The sequence below is a fragment of the Camellia sinensis genome, chromosome 1 (genome assembly GCF_055761805.1).
Source record: "Camellia sinensis isolate YWXY chromosome 1, ASM5576180v1, whole genome shotgun sequence".
Taxonomy (NCBI): domain Eukaryota; kingdom Viridiplantae; phylum Streptophyta; class Magnoliopsida; order Ericales; family Theaceae; genus Camellia; species Camellia sinensis.
In genome coordinates this window covers 240,772,627-240,792,388 of record NC_138961.1, presented here as the reverse complement: position 1 = coordinate 240,792,388, position 19,762 = coordinate 240,772,627, and the positions used below count along the sequence as shown (strand labels likewise).

Below are 19,762 nucleotides of genomic sequence, written 5' to 3'. Positions count from 1 at the left end.
GCAATTACTATTTTCAAAACGTGGCCTATTTAATAAGTGAGCCTAAAAAGTTTTTACGACCCAAGTTCTTAAAAAAGTGGGCCAACGGGCTTGAACCCACCCCTCGGCTTGACTTCTCTTTTTAAAAATCTGTTTGGTTTTTCAAAAATAATTTTTTAAGTTTTTAATTAGTATTTTTATATTTTTAAAAATATTTTATTTTTTTTTATTTTTTAGATCCACTTAATCTTGGTATAATTAAAAAAATAAAATTTATACAAAAATTTTTTAAAAATTCATTGAATACAATAAAATATGAAAATGTACTGAATTTTCGTATTTCTTTATATTTTTTTATATTTGGTGAGTTTTTTAGAAAATAAATTCATAAATAAATTATGTGAATCTAAAAAATAAAAAAAATTGTAAAATATTAAAAAAATTCACTAAGAATAAAAAAATATAAAAAACAAACAATAAATTTAAAAATACATAAATCAAATATAAAATATATATATATAAATCTATCTATTCATGTGTTTTCATTAGATAATGTTTTAGATTAATATCAACATAAAGGTGATAAGTATCTAAAAGTAATTCCTCCTTTGGACTCTAACAAAAGGAGGATTCAAAAAAACTCAGAAAAGATAGAAGTTTAACTACAAGAAGAACTCTGAGAGATATCATATATATATATATATATATTATTAAAAGTAGTATTTTTTTTCATGCTTAGGTAACACACATTATAAGAATTTATTTTTTGCTAAGAGAGTCACGTTAGCATTTATTTTATTAATTACAAATAGAATTCTATACAAACTCAAATCTAATTTAAATTTTACTAACTTTACATATTTTATATGGACTCTATTTGACAAATAATTTTTTAATATATTTTTCATCATAAATTGAGATAATCCACAATAAAAGAGTTACGTCAGCATTTATTTTTTTAATTACAAATAGAGTTCTATACAAACTTAAACTTAATTTAAATTATACTAACTTTACATATTTTATATGGACTCTATTTAATTTACAATTTTATAATTTAATATATATATATATATATATCATATAAAATCATTATATGAAAATCCAACTACAATATATTTATATTTAATTTTTTTAATAAATTTTATACAATATATATTTCTACATATTTTTATTTTTCAAATGAAAATAAAAGATAATTTAATTGTTAGAATTACTTTTAATTTTATATTACTAATTCTTTTTTTAATTTAAGTACTATTATTTTTAATATCAAAATGAGTATTTATTTTACTATCTTATAATTTAATATATATCAAACAAAATTATTATGTGATAATTACACTTTTATAATATGATAGAACTAAAATTACCAAAATACACAAATAATTTAACTAAAATTAAAATGTATTTATATATATGTATTCAAGTAACAATTTTATAAAATGAAATAAATAATTAAAATCATACTAAAATTAAATTCAAAATTATTATTTTATAACGCACATTATACCATCATCGAAAACAAAATATAGTATGTGTATTGCACGGGTCAATTGTTACCATATTATTAAAATTAATATTTTTTTCATGCACATTATAAGGGTTTACTTTTTTTCTAAGAGAGCCACGTCAATATGTATTTTCTTAATTAGATGTAGAGTTCTATAAAAACGCAAACTTAATTTAAATAATACTAACTTTACTATTTTATATGGACTCTATTTGACAAATATTTCTTTTCCATATATATTTTTTTCTTCTTAATTCTTTCAAGGGTATTAGAATTTTTTTTTTAATGCTAAATTGTCTTCTTCTTTTTTCTTTTTTTTCTCTCTCTTATTTTTTCGTGCATTATTTTATACCCAATATCAAAATTATTCTATATTATGGATTTATCATTTAAATTATAGAGTGATTCTAAGGATGAAATTATGCTTCATTTCCTACATTATTTTATATAATCATAATTCGCAGGAGGAAAAACCTATATAACAATGATACTCTCGATGAACTTCTAAAATTTGGATTTATTGCTTGAGTTACTTTTTTAAATTGTTGAATAGTAAATTCTTTTATGTTTTGATATCATATCTCAGATGATTAATCAATTCACGTACTGAGATGTATTTATCGTTTTGGATGTTTTTATTATTTTATTTTTTTTTTCGTTTAAATGTTGTTACATGATTCTTCCTTAGTTAGTCGTTGTTGAATTTCTTTTATATAGTTAATATTTTAATTTAATTAAGAATGTTTATTTCACAATCTTATAAATTAATATATGATAATCCAACCACAACATAAAAGAAAATTAAATATATATCTATTTCTACATATTTTTATTTTCTGAATGAATATAAAGAAAATTAAATAGTTAGAATTACTTTTAATTTTATGTTACTAATTCTTCTTATAATTTAACTATTATTTTTAATATCAAAACGAATATTTAATTTATAATTTTATAATTTAATAAATATTTAATTTATAATTTTATAATTTAATATATATCATTCAAAATTATTATATGATAATTATATTTTTATAATACGATACAACTAAAATAATCAAAATACTTAAATAATTTAACTAAATTTAATATATATAAGTATTCAAGTAACAATTTATAGAATGATAGTGCCAATATTATCAAAATAAATAATTAAAATAATAATTTAATTTTAATTTTAAATTAAAATTATTCTTCTATAACATACATTGTACATCAAATATTTTTTTTTTAAAAAAATTGCACGTATATTGCACAGGTCAACTGTTAGTATATATATTAGTAGTATTTTTCTTTTCTTATGCAGCACATTTTAAAGGCTTACTTTAAAATTAAAAAAAAATCACATCAACATGCATTTTCCATTTACATATAAAATTCTATACAAATTTAATTTTAATTATAATAACCAATTTTATATAGATTTTATTTGAGAAATGCTTATTTTCACCATGTATTTAGGTTTGTCGTTGTCAAATTTTTTTATATAGTTGATATTTTAATTTAATTATTATGATATTGGAAAAAAAATATCTCAATATACAAATAAAAAAATAAGACAAAATGTGCTTAATTATATGCATCGCACATATCAAATTAACTTTCTTTTATATTTTATATTTTTTCCTATCTTAATAATGTCTTAATATTAATTTATATTTAATTTATTATTTAACATGAAATTATTTATTACAAAATATTTATATTTTATTTAAATTTTATGTACATATTTACAATATGTATAAATAATGCCAAAAGAAATTAAAGAAAAAAATCAATATTGTACATAATTAATTTATGTATTTTCTTCTTAATCCAATCACAACATATTTATATTTAATCTTTTAAATAAATTTTGTGTAATTCTATTTCCACTTATTTTTATTTGCCAAATAAATATAAAATAAATAAATAATTAGAATCACTTTTAGTTTTATATTACTAATTTTTTTCTTCTAATTTAACTATTATTTTTAATATCAAAATGAGTGTTTATTTTATTATCTTATAATTTAATATATATCATATAAAATCATTACATAATATTACACTTTTATAACACCATAGAACTAAAATTATCAAAATAAACAAATAATTTAACTAAATTTATTATATATAAGTATTCAAGTAACACTTTTATAAAACGATAAAGTTAAGATTATTAAAATTAATAATTAAAATTATAATTTTATTTTAAATTAAAATTAAAATTATTCTTTTGTAACACATATCATAATATAAAATATCATTACATTAATTAAAGTTAATTTCATTGTGATTTTATGTGAGACATCATATTTCTATAAGTGATTTACCTACACGTGTAGCATCTAATTTGATACTGATTGATTAAAATAATGGAACTCAATACTTTTTTTTGTTAAATTTTTAGAAGATAAATTAATAAATGTCAAATGATAAATAGTGTGAGTATTATTTTAAAGAATCATGATTCATTGAAAATGATGATATTTGATTTCAGATTGAGAATATATCCCCCTTTTTTTTAACTTTAAAAGAAATTATTTTTATGAGCGTATTTTACATAGGATCACATACAGTGATAAATTTTTGTATCAACCACTAGATTGTTAATATTTGTTACACATAGAGTATTAAGACTTAAAATTAAATTTTCATTTTAAAAATAAATTTCATACATTATACAAATCACATACTAGTGGATAATAATAAAAGACTAATTTCAGTTTAAATAGGAGACACAATTCACTTTGGATTGTGATTCTCATATATCAAATCAATCCTGTCCCATTCCTTCTTGAACTATATATGTATTTGGATTCTCTAATAATTTCATTCTCACTCATCATTACTCTCTCTCTATATGTATTTGGATTCTCTAATAATTTCATTCTCACTCATCATTACTCTCTCTCTCTCTCTCTCTCCAACCATGAAGAAGAACTGTGTGCTACTCTTCTGTATTGTTTTCTTCCTTGTTTCTAGAATATCAGTAGAGTGTCACAATCAAACTTTTAATGTATTAGATTTTGGAGCAGTTGGAGATGGATCTACTGATGACACCCAGGTCAAAAATATTTTCGATTTTTAATTTTTTTTAATAACATTATTATTGTTGTTTGAAAACTCCTTTTTTTATGGATTTGTTTTGGCACTTCACTTCTCTTTCGTTCAGTTTCACAATTTTTTTTTTCTTCTCTCAGTGAAGAAAAAAAAAATCACAGAAAAGTACAGTACAGATGAATGCATATGCATTGCACCATTACATTATTTAATTTTATTTTATGTAAAAGCTTATTTGTTTGTATTGTTATATTGTTTTCCAAATATCATGGACCACTTCAAATTATTATCAATTAAACTTATGTTTATATATTTTTATAGTATTACATAAAATTTACACTGTCACGTAAATTTTTTTATCTAATTGGTTAGATTAAAGGGTAATTGATCAATAAATTCCATATGGATGACTTGTGAACCCTGCAGTTCTAATTGTTTTATAATAAACCTGTAAGTCCTATTTAGTGTTGGTTTACGTTTTTGCCCATAATGTATGTTATTAATGGTAATGTTTCGATATAAATGTTGATATATGAAGATTGCAAATGTACTATAGTCTTTTTTAGTTTGTTACGTTGCTTTGGGCCTACCATATCACCACCTCTGTTTGTTGTGCGTCCAAAACGTTCCCATGTTAGCAAGGCGGTCGTCCATTTTCATTTGGGTCAGGCCTTTCGTATTTGTCATTGTTTGTATGGTAACACAATCCACACCGTATAATTTCATTGGCAGCTGGTAGAGGGTTCGAGTAATCACCGTTTCTTCGGTGTGGCTCAAGTCTGTCCACATCCCACTTGCAGCAAGATATATACTCATAATCGGATTGAGCGTCGACGTATAATATTTATCATTTTTTGGAAACCAAATCCGTGGGGTTTAGTGTATTTCGTATTGATCCATATCCGATTTGGTCTGAAAATTCTATTAATTGTGTTCGCAGGTTTGTAGGTTTTTCATGTTTGTGGTGAATTGCGATGTGAGCGGCATCAGATCCCACACTGTTAAGAAAATACCCCCACATCCCATCAAATCAACAACCATTTTAGGAAAAAACCCAAACACTGTATTAGGTGTGTGGCATATGAAATGGGTGTGAGAAGTCGGCCATCGAGCGAGCTGGTGATTTGATAAACCCCAAGGCCATGTTTGATTCACAACACTAATAGTGAGGTATTAATAATCCTATCAAATTAGTGTGGTATTAGCTATCCCACCCCTACCTCATTATTAATAATCCTACAAATTTGTTGGATTAATTATCCATTGGATTAATAATCCTAAACCAAAATGTCAAAACAAACATAGGATGATTGGACCCACGGATTAATAATCTCAATCCCATGCTTTAATCCTTCCAATCAAACATGCCCCAAGTGTATAACGAAGTGTATTTAACATTGTGTTAATGTTGATGTGTTGTCCATTGCTGTGTGTTCTGTGTTTGTTTTTAGGTTGAAGCTTATGTTGATTGAATGTTACGTTGATGATTTGGGTGGCTCAGTTGGAATGTAATTTTGGTGTAGTGTAGCATTCGGAATGTGATTTTCCAATAATTTTGGTGTTGTCACGTTATAACGCAACACTATGCCTTCAAATACGTACACAGAAGATCATCCCCACCGATCGTCATTTCCATATCGAAAATGTAATCACTGAAATTCTCATAACTGTAAAAAAACATTACCCATAAGAAACAAGGGGAAAATGACACAAAATCCCCTCCCAAATAACACAAATGGGGTCTTTTGGTGAACATTACCAAATAAATGATACTTCCAAGAGTAAGAAAAATAAATAAGGATCCATCGCTCCAAATCTCTCCCAAAAGGGATTTTTCAATAATTTTCCCTAGATTAAATTCATATCAAATATATATATATATAGATTATAGAAGAATTGATGATTGTAAGAAAAACAAGTTGGATTCCTAGGGTATTATCAGAAAAGATAATAACTCAAAAAATATGTTAAGAAATTTATCTCAAAAAGCAAAGTGTTTTGATTTAACTTTTGTACAATGAGATCTACACTTAATCTAAATTACACTAGACTTTTTTTTTAGATTAATTTTTTAAGTCGATAACATTGTTATTATATTATTAATAATAATTATAAAAAAAAAAGAAAAGAAAAAAGATGCTTATAAGCTTAGTTTTGTGCGCAGTCTTTTGAGGATGCATGGAAGGCTACGTGCTCGGCAAGGGAAGTTTCAGGTTTTAGTCCAACCATGCACGTTCCTGATGGCTACGAGTTCTTGCTACAACCTCTAATCTTTAGTGGCCCTTGCAATTCCGAAGCCGTTAACGTTGTGGTAATTACAATTTTAGATTCATAAATTTTCTCATATCATATGTCATCATTATAGGTCAAATTATTTTTTGGGTCTCAAATATTTTATTAAAATTTTTGTACAACTAGAATCATTACTACAAATAATTTGAAATATTTACTTTGATATTGTGGGCTTATGCTGGCCCAATAACACGGTACAATCTTTCTTTCAACTAGAAATAAGTTACCCTATCATAGATTTCAATATTTTCATTTTTCTCTTATTTATTTATTTTTTAATATATTGTTATTGAATTGTTAAATTGATATGGTTTATTATAGATAGATGGAAACCTAACAGCACCAAGTCATCCTTCAAAATGGAAGTGCGACGGAAGTAATTGCCGTCAATGGATAGGCTTTGTTGAGATCAATGGTCTCTACATTTATGGCTCTGGTACTATTAATGCCCAGGGTACCAAATGGTGGGGTTCCTCCAATGTCAATCACAATGGAAAGGCAAGAAGCCTCATCTTTCACTTCATTTAATTATTTTTAAAATAATTATCACTGTCACACCATTTTAATTTAAATTTGTTGTACAAAATAAGGGGTGGTTTGGCATCCTCTATATAATTCATATTTTTTATTTTTTTTCATCACATCACCTCTCTACTTTTCTGCACATCTTTTCGTAAAAAGACAAAAAAATGCACTTATTTAGATCATCCCAAACAACCCCTAAATATTAAATCCTTTTTTTTTTTGGGCTTTACTAATATAAGTTTCTTTTCTTCTTTTCAGTACCATGGGTCAAAACCAACGGTGAGTGACACTAGATTCTTTGTTTTTAAATTATTTTGTTCCTATGTTTACATTGTAAGTACTACATAATATTTCATGTTTTTACAGGGGTTCGTAATAGCACATTCCAACAATGTGCACATAAGTGACCTAACCTTTATAGACAGCCCTCAAATGCACATGGCGTTGGAAAGGTCGATATGGGTATATGTTTATAATCTCACTATCACTGCCCCTGGCGATAGCCCAAATACTGATGGCATTCACATTCAACATTCCACACACGTCTTCATAAGCCAAACTCACATTGGGACTGGTATATTATCAAACATAATAATACTATCTCTCTTAATTTTATATCGTGTGACCAAAAAAAAAAAAATTGCGTATGTATACAGCATGCTTTGTATATTGTGCAAGATCTTCTGTTTTCAGATTCCTACATAATTCTATCATTGGAAGCATTTTGCTATGATCCAAGTGAACTTGAAGATTTGGAACTGAAAGTCGATGCATGGCACTATACATATGTATATTTTAATTTGGTTGTTTATCAAAATTTAACTCAAAAATATTAATGCAGGTGATGATTGTATTTCCATCGGAGATGGTTCATCATATCTCAACATTAGCATGATCACATGTGGTCCAGGTCATGGCATAAGGTAACAGGGAAAACCTTTTTACAGTTCCCTCTCTCTTTTGTTATTGTTATTATTGTTTTGAAATTGATTTCATTTATTTTTAAATTCTTCTTTGGTAAAAGTATTGGAAGTTTGGGTATAAGAGGGCAATATGAGACAGTAGAGAATGTCTATGTAAGCAATGTGGAATTCAGAGGAACTTCAAATGGAGCAAGAATCAAGACATGGCAGGTAATTTGTGAACATATGATTATTAGTCATGATATCAAGAATATAATATATAAGGCAAATTTGTAAGCTTATCACTTTAATACCAAAAAAAACTCAATGCCTATTAATATCAATAATGTCATTGTTATATTATTCTGATAAATAACTATTCTTCTTGTTAATTTTGTTGTTAATTATATTGTCCCTTTGGCATGCTTAGGGAGGGAGCGGATTTGCTAGGAACATTGTGTTTGAGCATATAAGATCCATTGGTTCAGCTCATCCCATCATCATCGATCAATACTATTGTGACCATACACATTGCAAAAATCAAGTGAGCATTTCTTACTCTATGACTATGACTCTTTTTTTACTTGGATTTTTTAGTTTTGTACTCAAAAATAGTAATTTTTTGATCTTTTCACAATACATTAATCTAACTTGACATTGTGATTAATTTAATCAACTTTCACAGAAATCAGCCGTGCAAATTAGCAATATCAGATACAGTTATATTTACGGGACGTCGGAGGAAGATACAGCGATACACTTTGCATGCAGTGAAACAGTTCCATGCAAAGATATATATATGAATGACATCTACCTTCAATCGACTCAACTGTGTAAAGAAACGACGTCGTTATGTCAAAATGTTGCTGGAAGGAAAAATGGTCCAGTTTTGCCCAGTGTCCCTTGCTTGACTGATTGATAAATTTGTACTAATTCAAAATGAGTACCATATCTACTATAGTCAATATATAGTTAAATTTATTTTGCTGATTTTCGTACCAACTCAAGGTTTTATTCGTAATAAAGGTATTTAAAGTTTGCTTTTCAGAACAAATGTGCTTTTTAATGTTTTGTTAGTCATATGATATATAGACTCACATTTAATATGGGGTGAGTTTTAATTACAATAAATTTAGTTTACGCATTTTATTTTGATCACTTTCTGAAACTATTCTTGTTTTTAAAAAGTTGTCACACTCCAAATAATTCCACGTATGGGGCATTTAAAAAAAAATAATATAAAATTAGTGCAATGGGACTTACTAGCTATTAAGGGTGCTCAGCGAATATTTTGATACCTTCAAATCAACTAAATCGAACTCGAATCGATTCGTCGCATTTTAGATGGATATGTGATGACAAGCGGACGGTATCGGTTGTGGATTGATTTTTTTTAATCCACCTAATTTTGGACGAATGACGGATTTGAGATTTTTTTGACTACAACCAAGCCACCAAACTATAAGCACCTCTAATAATTTGGAAGATTTTATATTTTCAATTTGTTTACATTCTCTTTGTATTTTCAATTGAAAAAGAGTTTAGATATTCTATTGTGTTTTCAATTTGTTTTTAATTTGGAATCTTTTTATCAAATGACAAGTGTTAATATTTGGTATTTTTGTGTGAAAAATATAAGGTTTAATTTTGTCATTTTTTAAAAAAATCAAATTAAATAGTTTTTGAATTAAAAAAAAAGTAATGAAATAGTTTTGATAATGCATGATTTTCTCATATATTTATTATTGGTATTTAATAATTTACTTGATAATCTTTTGGTTATATTGAGTTGGATTGTTATCCAAAAAATGTTGACAAGTTATTGTATTATGTTCAAAATTTATAAAAATTTAAACTGTCAAATTGATTCGCATTACCAATATGCTCAATCTGTATCCGATCCAATAGATAAATGTGGATTGATTTTTTCTAATCCGTTAATCCAACAAACAAATGATAGATTGAAAGTTTTCCAATCGCAATCAAATCACGAACACCCCTACTAGCTAGAGTATATCTCTTTCACACGGGCATTCTTATACTTTTCGCACCAAAGCTAAGAAGTGTAGAATTTTGAACCAACCAAAAAAAAAAAAAAAAATCATAATAAATAAATAAATAAAAGTGTAGAATAGCAAGACAAATTAGACAAATATTAATGCTATATTAGGGTGTGGTTTGAAATTTGACTTTTTAATTTTTTGATATTTTTTATGAGGTGTAAAAGATTAATTTATTTGGGAATAATTTTTTTAAAATTGTATAAAAAACGTGAAATGTATAACTTATTTTTTAATGATTTTTAAAATTTTAAATGTTGTTAGTGTTTTTTTATAAGTTTTTTAACCCAAAAAAAAAAAAAAAAAGAGCGGGCAAAAAGGCAACTTTCCAAACAACCTTGTTGAATGAAAAAAATTCACAATTTCGTCCATTTGTTTGGACCTATAAGGTTCACTACAGATTTCATTTTGATAATTTGAATCGTTTATTTTGTTAAATACTTTGCGTATTTCATTCAAAAAAATTAGGTCGATCTAATAATTGTTATTTGTTTAATTTATTACATTTGTCACTAAAAAAAATGTATGGCTTATTTTTAAAAATACAATTATTTTTTATTTTTAATAAAAAATTAAACAAGTTACAATTATCAAATTAATTTAATTTTTTTTAAAATATACAAAATGTTTGAACGATTTAAATCATTATAACGGCCCATAACCCAAATAACACTCCAATCCAAAATCTAAAATAGAGGATCCTCTTCCTTTTTAATAATGTTATGACTATTAGGAACAAAGTCACGGGATTGTTATGGTATAAAACTCTTAAAAATTATTCGTTATATTTATGTTTTATCTAAATCTCAAAAATTAAGTCCATTCAACACGTTTGTATTCAAGAAAATAGATAACAAATACATTTTTGAAAATATCAAATTCTTTGAAGTTCAGATTTAAAATTGAAAAATGTCCAACTAGTCTCAACTTAATCTAAAAGTTAATGCCAACATAGATGTTTAAATCTTATCATTATTCTAAAAGTTTACGCAATAAATGTTTAAAAAAATTTGACTCCAAATTTTTGATTTATTTTCAATTTAAATTATTTGTCTATAAGTAAAATTAACAATATATATATATATATATATGTATATTTTAGTTATTAAACTCAATGAAACAAATATTTTAGATATTTTATGTACACTTACATTGAATTTAATAACAAAAATACTCTTTTTTTTGTATATTGAAAGCAAATCAAAAGATTGTAATTTAAATTGACAAAATAAAAAATTTAATATTTATTTTATTATAAGTCTTAAAGGATTATTTTTTATTTGAGCAATGCTTGGTAGCCTGAAAATGAGGTTGGCTCAAATGGTTCGAAATTCATCTTACCGGTCGTCTGAGCAAACGTCCAGCCGGTCGTTCGGTGAGAAGGTTGACAGCCGCGGTAGACAAAGGCAACAACTGCAGAAGACAAGTTTTCACCCGACCATCCAGGTGGGTGTCCGGTCAATCGTCCGAGTGAACGTCCGGTGAACACTCATTCGGGCCATTCAAGCTCTTTCTTTTTTAGGCTACCAAGCATTAATCTTTTTATTATTTTTTTTTTTATAATTGTCCTAAAGATTTTTTTAGTGAAAATGTGGTCCTTTTTGTCAAAACAAACTTTTTTTTTAAAATTATTTATAACTTATCCGTATCAACTAAAAAACAGGTGCCTAAAAAAATCTAAATCAAATGGAGCATTGGTTGTGTTGTGATTCCTCTAACTAGAGGTGCGATTTATTTGGGATTCTACCGAGAGAATATATAAATCCCATAATATTGGTTAGGATAATCCAATACGATACAGTACCATAAGTAAGTAGGATATTGAGATAGCGATATTGATAATTATCTGTTAGCGCAACCTTTGCTTAAACAAACCGAGCATTGGTTGTGTTGTAATTCCTCTAATTGAAGGTGCGATTTATTTGGGATTTTACAGAGAGAATATATAAAACCCTATAATATTGGTTATGATAATCCAGTACGGTATAGTACCGCAAGTAAGTAGGATATTCAGATTACGATTTTGATAACTATCTGGTATCGCAACCTCTGCTTAAACATTCACAGCTCTCTAAGGCCATGTTTAGTTATCTTTTAAAGGGTTCGTTTGGCATGCCTTTGGAGTTAAAATAATCATATAAAATAAAATAAATTATTTTAGTTAAATAAGAGAAAATGTTATATTTAATCTATAATCATTTCATTTTTTTTATAAAATTAAAAAATTAAAAAAATCTATTTCAAATGAGACTTTTTAGCTCGTTTGGCAACATCACTTTTTAGTGTAAAAGTTAAAAAATCACTAAAAAAATCAAAAATCAATAACCTATACCAAAAAAGTCAAAAATTCCATTTTCTTTTACTTTTTACACATTTTTTTTATAAAAAATTAAAAAGTCATCCCAAACATATTTAATTTTTTTACATCATATTTTAATAAAAAAATTTAAAAATTACTAAAAAATCCTGTTCTCAAACGAAACCTTAAAATAACTAAAAAATCAAAAAAACTAACTCATAAAGCTCAAAATCACAATTCCAATCAAAATTTTTTAAAACCCTTTTTAAAATTCATAACTAAACACACCAGATCAAAACTATAAATTTTAAAAATTATTTTCAAAACGGAAACCACGTCACAAAACTCAATTTTAAACTCTTTTTATAACCCAAAACCAAATCCTTTTCTCTGCTTAAACATTCTCAGCTCTACTCTCTCTCTCTCTCTCTCTCTCTCTCTCTCCACGGTACCAATCTTTTCTCTGTTTCTCTCTCATCGTTTCTTCGCTTCTTTACTGCAAGTATATATGTATATGTTCGCCACTCATGAATGCTTGTTTAGTAGTTGAAACTTTGATGTATTAGGGTTTGTTCAACCGATAATAGAACCTTTTTTTTTTTGGATTAAGTAGTCGATTCTTGTATGAATTGATATCGAAACTAGAGAAATATATCACTGAGATTTGTTTTTAGCTTTCTAGTTTTGTTATATTGTTTGTATCAGATCTCAATTTTGTTGTTCATATAAGAATTTGTGGTTTTGCTTTTTGAATTTTTGTTTTGCGAGCCATTAGCTTATTTATTATCCATGGTAAATTTGCTGAAAATTCAATAGTATTTAATTAACTGTTAATTTTATTTTACTTGTTTAATTGATTGATCTCGCTCCATTCCGTATCAGTTATAGTTAAATTCTGTGGCATAACATGATTCAAATTGAATTTGCCTTTTGTTTCCTTTACTTTCAAGAATTTTATTCTTGATTTTCGTTTTTGATTTCCTCGGTGGTTGTTCTTCGAAACCTATATATGCCATTGAGAGGAGTTTTTTTGTTTTTTTTTTCCTGCTTTAATTTTTTTTTTTGATACTTTCAATCATTCTTTAATGTTGTCCTATCAGGTTATGTGTGGTTTGTTGCTCTATTCTGAGAAGTTAAAACTGTTTGCTGATCAAGTAGTTATTTCCTTAAAAATGTTTCAGTCAGAATATTTTTCATGCTTTTAAATGAATAAGATTGTATTTTTTTTTTTGTTAGATGGTGAAATAAGATTGTATTGAAGTGTGCTTTTTCAATCAAATAAGAGTAGTGTTGGGAAATGAATAAATGGAACTACAAATCAAAATAGCTCAGGAAGAAAATTATATATCTCCAGGATGGGATTAGCAGTATCTGTTAATTTATCGTACTGTGAAACTAATTAGATGTCTTAAAATTTTGTTTTTTTGTTATTTTTTTTTTTGTTTTCATCCCATCTTTTTCGTTGTTGGGCTTGTAGTCTTCTGTAATTGAGTTATCTATTTGCTACAAGGGAAACAACTAGGCTAAAAAGAATCTTAGTCTAAAGGAACATAGAAATTGCATGATGAACTGATAGAGGATAAGATCGTAGGTGGAGCTCACTGGGAAAAACATGTTTTAGGTGGCCGTCCTAGATGTTTCTAAAATTCTTCATTTTAATGATGGTGTTTGGGAAGTGAGTTTTTATGTAGATTTTAGTAGATGTAGGTTTTTATGAGATAAAAAATTTTTGGTGTTTGGGAAGATAGTTGGGTTTTTATGTGGTTGGATGTGATGTTTGTGAGAGAAAAAGTGAAATGATTATGGGGTTAGATGTGATATTTTGTTTGGATGTGTTTTTTTTGGTTTTGCAAAACTTTTGTCTTTTAGTGGAAAAAATGAGAAAAAAATTTGGGAACTTGCTTCCCAAACACCACCAATATGTTTCTCTTATTTGTACTTATCAAAAAAAAAAAAATGTTTCTCTTATTTGTATGTATTGATTTTTGGGGGAATTTCTGTAAGAAAGCCTTGGAAGCTAAATCCATAATGATTTGTTCAGTTGGAATTGAAAACAACAAACTGTAAATAAAAAATTATTTATATAAGACCCTTATCATCTTGGGATTTAAGGGAAAATTTAGTTTCGATGGATCCTTCACATAATATATATATTGATTTTTAGTAACTAAACTTCCACCCATTATATGAAAATTATGCCTTTAATGTTTTTGTTGGCATCCCTTGCCCTTTTCCATTGTAGAAACTAATTAAAATCTCTCAACTGCTCAAAAGCTTCCAACCAGATCATTTTTTTGTTTGTTTGTTTGTTGATAAGTATGCTTTTGCAATCAGAATATTGTAAAGTGTTATCTGAGTCTGTATCAAAATCTTAAGATTAATGAAGTAGCTTATATTTTATGTATGTAGCATCAAGTTGATAAAACAAAAAATATAAATAAGAGCTCTCTATGGCTAATAGGTTATTTGATTTTTCATTTTTCCATTTTATCAAATTTTGCTGCATTTTGGTTAATTATTACTAGAATTTCTAAATTCACCTGCATAAGTTCATCTCACTTGTAGGATTAAACTATGGGTCAAGCATGGGGTTGCATTCAAGTGGATCAGTCTACAGTTGCTGTTAGGGAGCATTTTGGGAAGTTTGATGATGTGCTTGAGCCAGGGTGTCACTGCATACCGTGGTATTTTGGGTACAAGTTAGCTGGGAAATTATCATTACGTCTTCAACAGCTTGATGTTCGCTGTGAAACAAAAACTAAGGCGTGAAGTTTCTCTATATATGACTATTACTAATTGGCTTTCACATATGCTTATTTGTGCTTCTTCAATTTGTTAAATCAAATGCAAGTAGCATCAACTTGCTGAAAAATTTTAACGTCCAAATGTTCAAAAATAAAATATAAATAAAAAGAAAAGAACCAGAAAAAGATGACATAGGCAGGAAACCAGACAGGATCACCTATATGATGTTTGCCTCAAACTTTTGGTAATCTATCAGATCATTGTAACATGTCTTCCAAATAAGACAAATTATCATTGTTCTACTTATCCAATGTCCATTGTTTGAAGTAATTTAATTATGAAATGGAAAATGATATACAAGTTAATTTTCTAGACCCACTTTCTAGACCCAATGATATGTAAATAAGATGATTGATTGATAATTAGAGAAGATATGAGAGATAGTGTTGCCTTAGATATTCTAAGGCAATGGCACATCATTGGGTTTGAAAAGTGGGTCTAATTTTTGAGCCCAAGTGGCATCACCCGAAATGAAATAGGTCCTTATAAATTTTCTCCTTATAAATTTTCTCCTTAGCTATTCAGTTATTATGGTGCATACTTTTTATGTTATCCAGTTAAATCATAAATTGTTCTTGAACCAAAAATAACCATGAAACTGTTTTTGTTCTGGTGGTTCATGAAGAAGTTGAACTCTTAATATAAACAGTTGAATATCTGCTTGCTTACAATGTTTGTTGCAGTGCAAAAGGAAATCATGATTTCGTAATTGAATTTTCGGAATAGTAAAATTGACTTGAAGTTTATCAATTGTCTTAGGTGATTATATCTTGAAGATAACAGTCAGTTTACCGTATAGAATTCCATTGTGTGCGCTCTTTTTAGTGACATGCTTGTAGTTGTGTATGTAGTTGACTATTTGTTTATGGTGCTTCAAGAAAATGATTGACTTCATTGTTTTTATGCAATATTCTGAGTTAAGGCTGAAAGATTTCCTAAATCTTTGTAATACATATTTTCTGCCCTTTCCTTAAAATGCTTCACTTTGGTGTGTGCTTCAGCACCCTAGCATCCACAGTTGTATTGTCATATACGTAGCGAGAAAAAAGAAATCATATTTATTCAGCTCTTTATACAAGTGCATCTTTGGTTAATATGTACAATTACTTTTGATAAAATTTTCATTTGGTAATTGTTGTCTTATATAGATATCATCTGCCTTCCTATGTAGTTCTGCCTTCTTGTTCGTTCAACCTATCAGAGTTGCTTTCCTTTCCTTCTCTTAGACTATTTTCTTTTCCTCTTTATTTCTTTGTTTATTATATGGGGAATACTCCTCGTAATTTACCTCTTTAGCTTACTTTTATTGCTTCTCCCTTTTCATTGAAATGCTTTCTTATTTCAACAATAAATCAAGGAGTGATGTGGACAATTGTTTGCATACTGGTGCCATCAGTTCATAAATTGCGAGTATTGTTTTTTTTTCAGGATAATGTCTTTGTCAATGTGGTTGCATCTATTCAATACCGTGCTTTGTCAGGAAAAGGAGCTGATGCTTTCTATAAGCTTTCCAACACCAAGGTGCAAATCCAAGCCTATGTTTTTGATGGTATGGATGCAGCTTTTATCATCTTTGTTTCGATGAAAAAGTTTCCTGCCAAGGTACCAACTGATATTTAAAACATTGTGGAACACATGTCAAATGGCTCAATGAGTTTTCAAAACATAAAGCAGATCCAGTGCTGCTGAACTTGAGGTTTTGAAAGAGAGTAGATTTAGGTCCAAATATTCTTTGTTCTGCTAATATTAGTTGTAGTTTCAGTTTCTCGTAAATTTGTAATGATACAATGAAATAGGTTGGGGAACTAGCTGCAATGCCACATTCACCCCTCATCTCTGGCATATATCTGCCCCGTCCCTTTATAGCTTAGTTTTTTTTTTTTTCGTCTTTCTTTTTTCTTTTAATTGTAAACATGATGCATTGTGCTGGGTAGAATTGTTTATAGTACTGGATTAACAGTTGAAATTTGTATTGAAAGTAATGGGCTACCCCTCCTTCGATCTGTTCAGTTATTAGGGCAAGTGTACCAAAGTTGGACTTGGACTCTGCTTTTGAACAGAAGAATGATATAGCAAAAGCTGTGGAGGAAGAACTTGAAAAGGTGACTAATTGTCTTGACAAATATGAATCCATTTTTAATGACAATCAGGTCAACACTTATACTGCCTCTGTCTTTCCTTCTATAATCTGTGTAGGCCATGTCTGCCTATGGGTTTGAAATAGTCCAGACTCTTATTGTGGATATTGAACCAGATATTCATGTGAAGAGGGCGATGAATGAAATAAATGCAGGTAACAGTGCACATGCCTCAACTTATATATACATATATAATGGGATTGTCTTAATATTTATAAGGAAATGCCAAACATCTTTTGCATGTAAATATGATTTAAGGAGAAATCTTTGGGTATATGTTGAAACTCATCATGCATCATACCTAGGTTTGAGAATTGAGATGATTTACATTGTAATTTAATTATATCACAACAGCTGCTAGAATGAGGATTGCAGCAAATGAGAAGGCTGAAGCAGAGAAAATATTGCAGATCAAGCGAGCTGAGGGGGAGGCTGAATCTAAATACCTTTCAGGGCTTGGTATTGCCAGGCAGCGCCAAGCTATTGTAGATGGATTGAGGGACAGCGTGCTTGCTTTTTCTGAGAATGTGCCTGGAGCAACTGCCAAGGATATCATGGACATGGTGCTTGTGACACAATACTTCGACACCATGAAGGAAATTGGTTCCAACTCAAAGTCCTCAGCAGTTTTCATCCCACATGGGCCTGGTGCAGTAAAAGATATCGCCTCGCAGATCCGCGAGGGTCTTCTTCAAGCTGACAGTGTTCAGCATTAGTTTATGAGCTAAAATGTTAATATAGGAAATCATCATATCTGTCTTCAATTTTCTAGTTGTTGATTAAATGATATAGAACTATGGAGTATGATCATATATGCTGCAAATATGGGTTTAGTAATGCATAGGAAAGTTTTTTTTCTTTTGATAATCTGTTTTTCTGGTAAACCCCAACTAATCCTGAGATTCACAAAAATCGTCCCTCAACGGGAGTCAGATAAATTTTAGGGGTCTTTTGGGAGGTGGGTTATAATCCACTTCTCAGATTATAAGCCACTTCCCTCTCTCACAAAAAGTTGATTATAATTAGCTTTTAAGCAGCTTTTAATTAAAAAGTTGATTGTAACCATCTTCCTAAAATAGCTCTTAGGCTATGGATGTGGTTCCAAGGGCCAAGTGACTAACCACCAAGCCAACCTCTTATGTTGTGTTTGATTGGGAGATTTGGGGAGTGATTTGAAAAAGTAAAAGAAAAATGTGTGTGAAACTAGATAAAATCGAGATATATTTTATTCACACTTCATCTATATATATATATACACAGCTCTAATGAGCTGTCAACCATTAAAAAAAAATAAAAATAAAAATAAAAAAGTAAAAGACAAAAAAGAGGGCAGAAAAAAACAAATTAGTGCTCTATTAGAGCTCTTCTTTTAGAGGTCTAAATCATTTATGATATTTTTAATCTTTTTTCAAATCTCTCAATCAAACATAGGATTACGGTGATTGATATTGGATTAGTCAAAGCAATTTAATTGGATTAAACTTTCATTTTGGACAAGCATCTTCACCCTTAACTGTTGTCCTTTAAATTGGGGGTGAGTAGTGTTTATTCTGGTTCGTTCAAATCGACCGAACCGAATCGATCCGTTGTATTTTGGACGGATGCGTAATAACAAGCGAACGGTTGTATATTGATTTTTTTTCTAATCTATTTAGTTTGAACGGATGGTGGATTTGAGGTTCCTTTGGTCGCAATTGAACTTTCAAACCAAAAGCATTCTTAGTAATTTGTAAAATTTTGTGTTTTTAATTTGTTTAGATATTCTGTTTGTATTTTTAATTTGTTTAGATATTCTGTTTGTGTTTTCAATTGAAAAAGAGTTCAGATATTCTATTGTGTTTTCAATTTGTTTTCAATTTGAAAATATTTTTATCAAATGGTAAGTGTTGATATTTAGTATTTTTGCGTAGAAAATATAATGCTTAATTTTGTCATTTAAAAAAAAAATCAATTTCAATAGTTTTTGCATAAAAAAAACGTAATAAAATAATTTTGATAATGCATGATTTTCTTATATGTATTTATTATTGGTATTTGACAATTTACTGGATAATCTTTTGGTTATGTTGAGTTGGATTATTATTCTAAAAAAAATGTTGGCAAGTTGTATTATATTCAAGATTTGTAAAAGTTTAAACTGTTAAACCGTTTCGTATCCATTTGTCAATCCACATCCATCAGCCAATCTGAAGGATGGATGCGAA

At 28.1% G+C, this 19,762-nt stretch overlaps 2 protein-coding genes across 3 annotated transcripts; both read left to right on the top strand.

Annotated features, from left to right (window-relative positions):
* Positions 1-4,406: 4,406 nt before the first annotated feature.
* On the top strand, positions 4,407-9,310 carry LOC114288405 (putative polygalacturonase At3g15720). Its single transcript, XM_082921550.1, has 9 exons — positions 4,407-4,541; positions 6,702-6,848; positions 7,151-7,327; positions 7,613-7,633; positions 7,721-7,928; positions 8,196-8,277; positions 8,379-8,487; positions 8,687-8,800; positions 8,942-9,310. Exons 1-9 carry the CDS (start codon positions 4,407-4,409, stop codon positions 9,173-9,175), a joined length of 1,227 nt encoding a protein of 408 aa, XP_082777676.1. The 3' UTR covers positions 9,176-9,310.
* Positions 9,311-12,945: 3,635 nt separating this feature from the next.
* LOC114304568 (hypersensitive-induced response protein-like protein 1) lies at positions 12,946-18,425 on the top strand. 2 transcript variants are annotated; one of them, XM_082924544.1, is made up of 6 exons: positions 12,946-13,063; positions 15,181-15,378; positions 16,849-16,969; positions 17,431-17,522; positions 17,617-17,713; positions 17,913-18,425. In XM_082924544.1, the coding sequence occupies exons 2-6, from the start codon at positions 15,190-15,192 to the stop codon at positions 18,272-18,274; spliced, it is 861 nt and encodes a 286-aa protein (XP_082780670.1). In that variant the 5' UTR covers positions 12,946-13,063; positions 15,181-15,189; the 3' UTR covers positions 18,275-18,425. The 2 variants fall into 2 exon arrangements, with proteins under 2 accessions (XP_082780670.1, XP_082780680.1); XM_082924554.1 differs by having other exon boundaries at positions 13,058-13,125.
* The last annotated feature ends 1,337 nt before the right edge of the window (positions 18,426-19,762 follow it).

What these genes read in the sequence shown, in the direction of transcription:
- LOC114304568 (XM_082924544.1), top strand. Translation starts at nt 15,190, where the DNA reads ATGGGTCAAGCATGGGGTTGCATTCAAGTGGATCAGTCTACAGTTGCT. An exon ending in CCAAGCCTATGTTTTTGATG is followed by an intron (nt 16,970 to 17,430) that starts GTATGGATGCAG and finishes CGATCTGTTCAG; the next exon opens with TTATTAGGGCAAGTGTACCA. An exon ending in TGGAGGAAGAACTTGAAAAG is followed by an intron (nt 17,523 to 17,616) that starts GTGACTAATTGT and finishes TAATCTGTGTAG; the next exon opens with GCCATGTCTGCCTATGGGTT.
- LOC114288405 (XM_082921550.1), top strand. Translation starts at nt 4,407, where the DNA reads ATGAAGAAGAACTGTGTGCTACTCTTCTGTATTGTTTTCTTCCTTGTT. An exon ending in ATGTCAATCACAATGGAAAG is followed by an intron (nt 7,328 to 7,612) that starts GCAAGAAGCCTC and finishes TCTTCTTTTCAG; the next exon opens with TACCATGGGTCAAAACCAAC. An exon ending in ACCATGGGTCAAAACCAACG is followed by an intron (nt 7,634 to 7,720) that starts GTGAGTGACACT and finishes ATGTTTTTACAG; the next exon opens with GGGTTCGTAATAGCACATTC.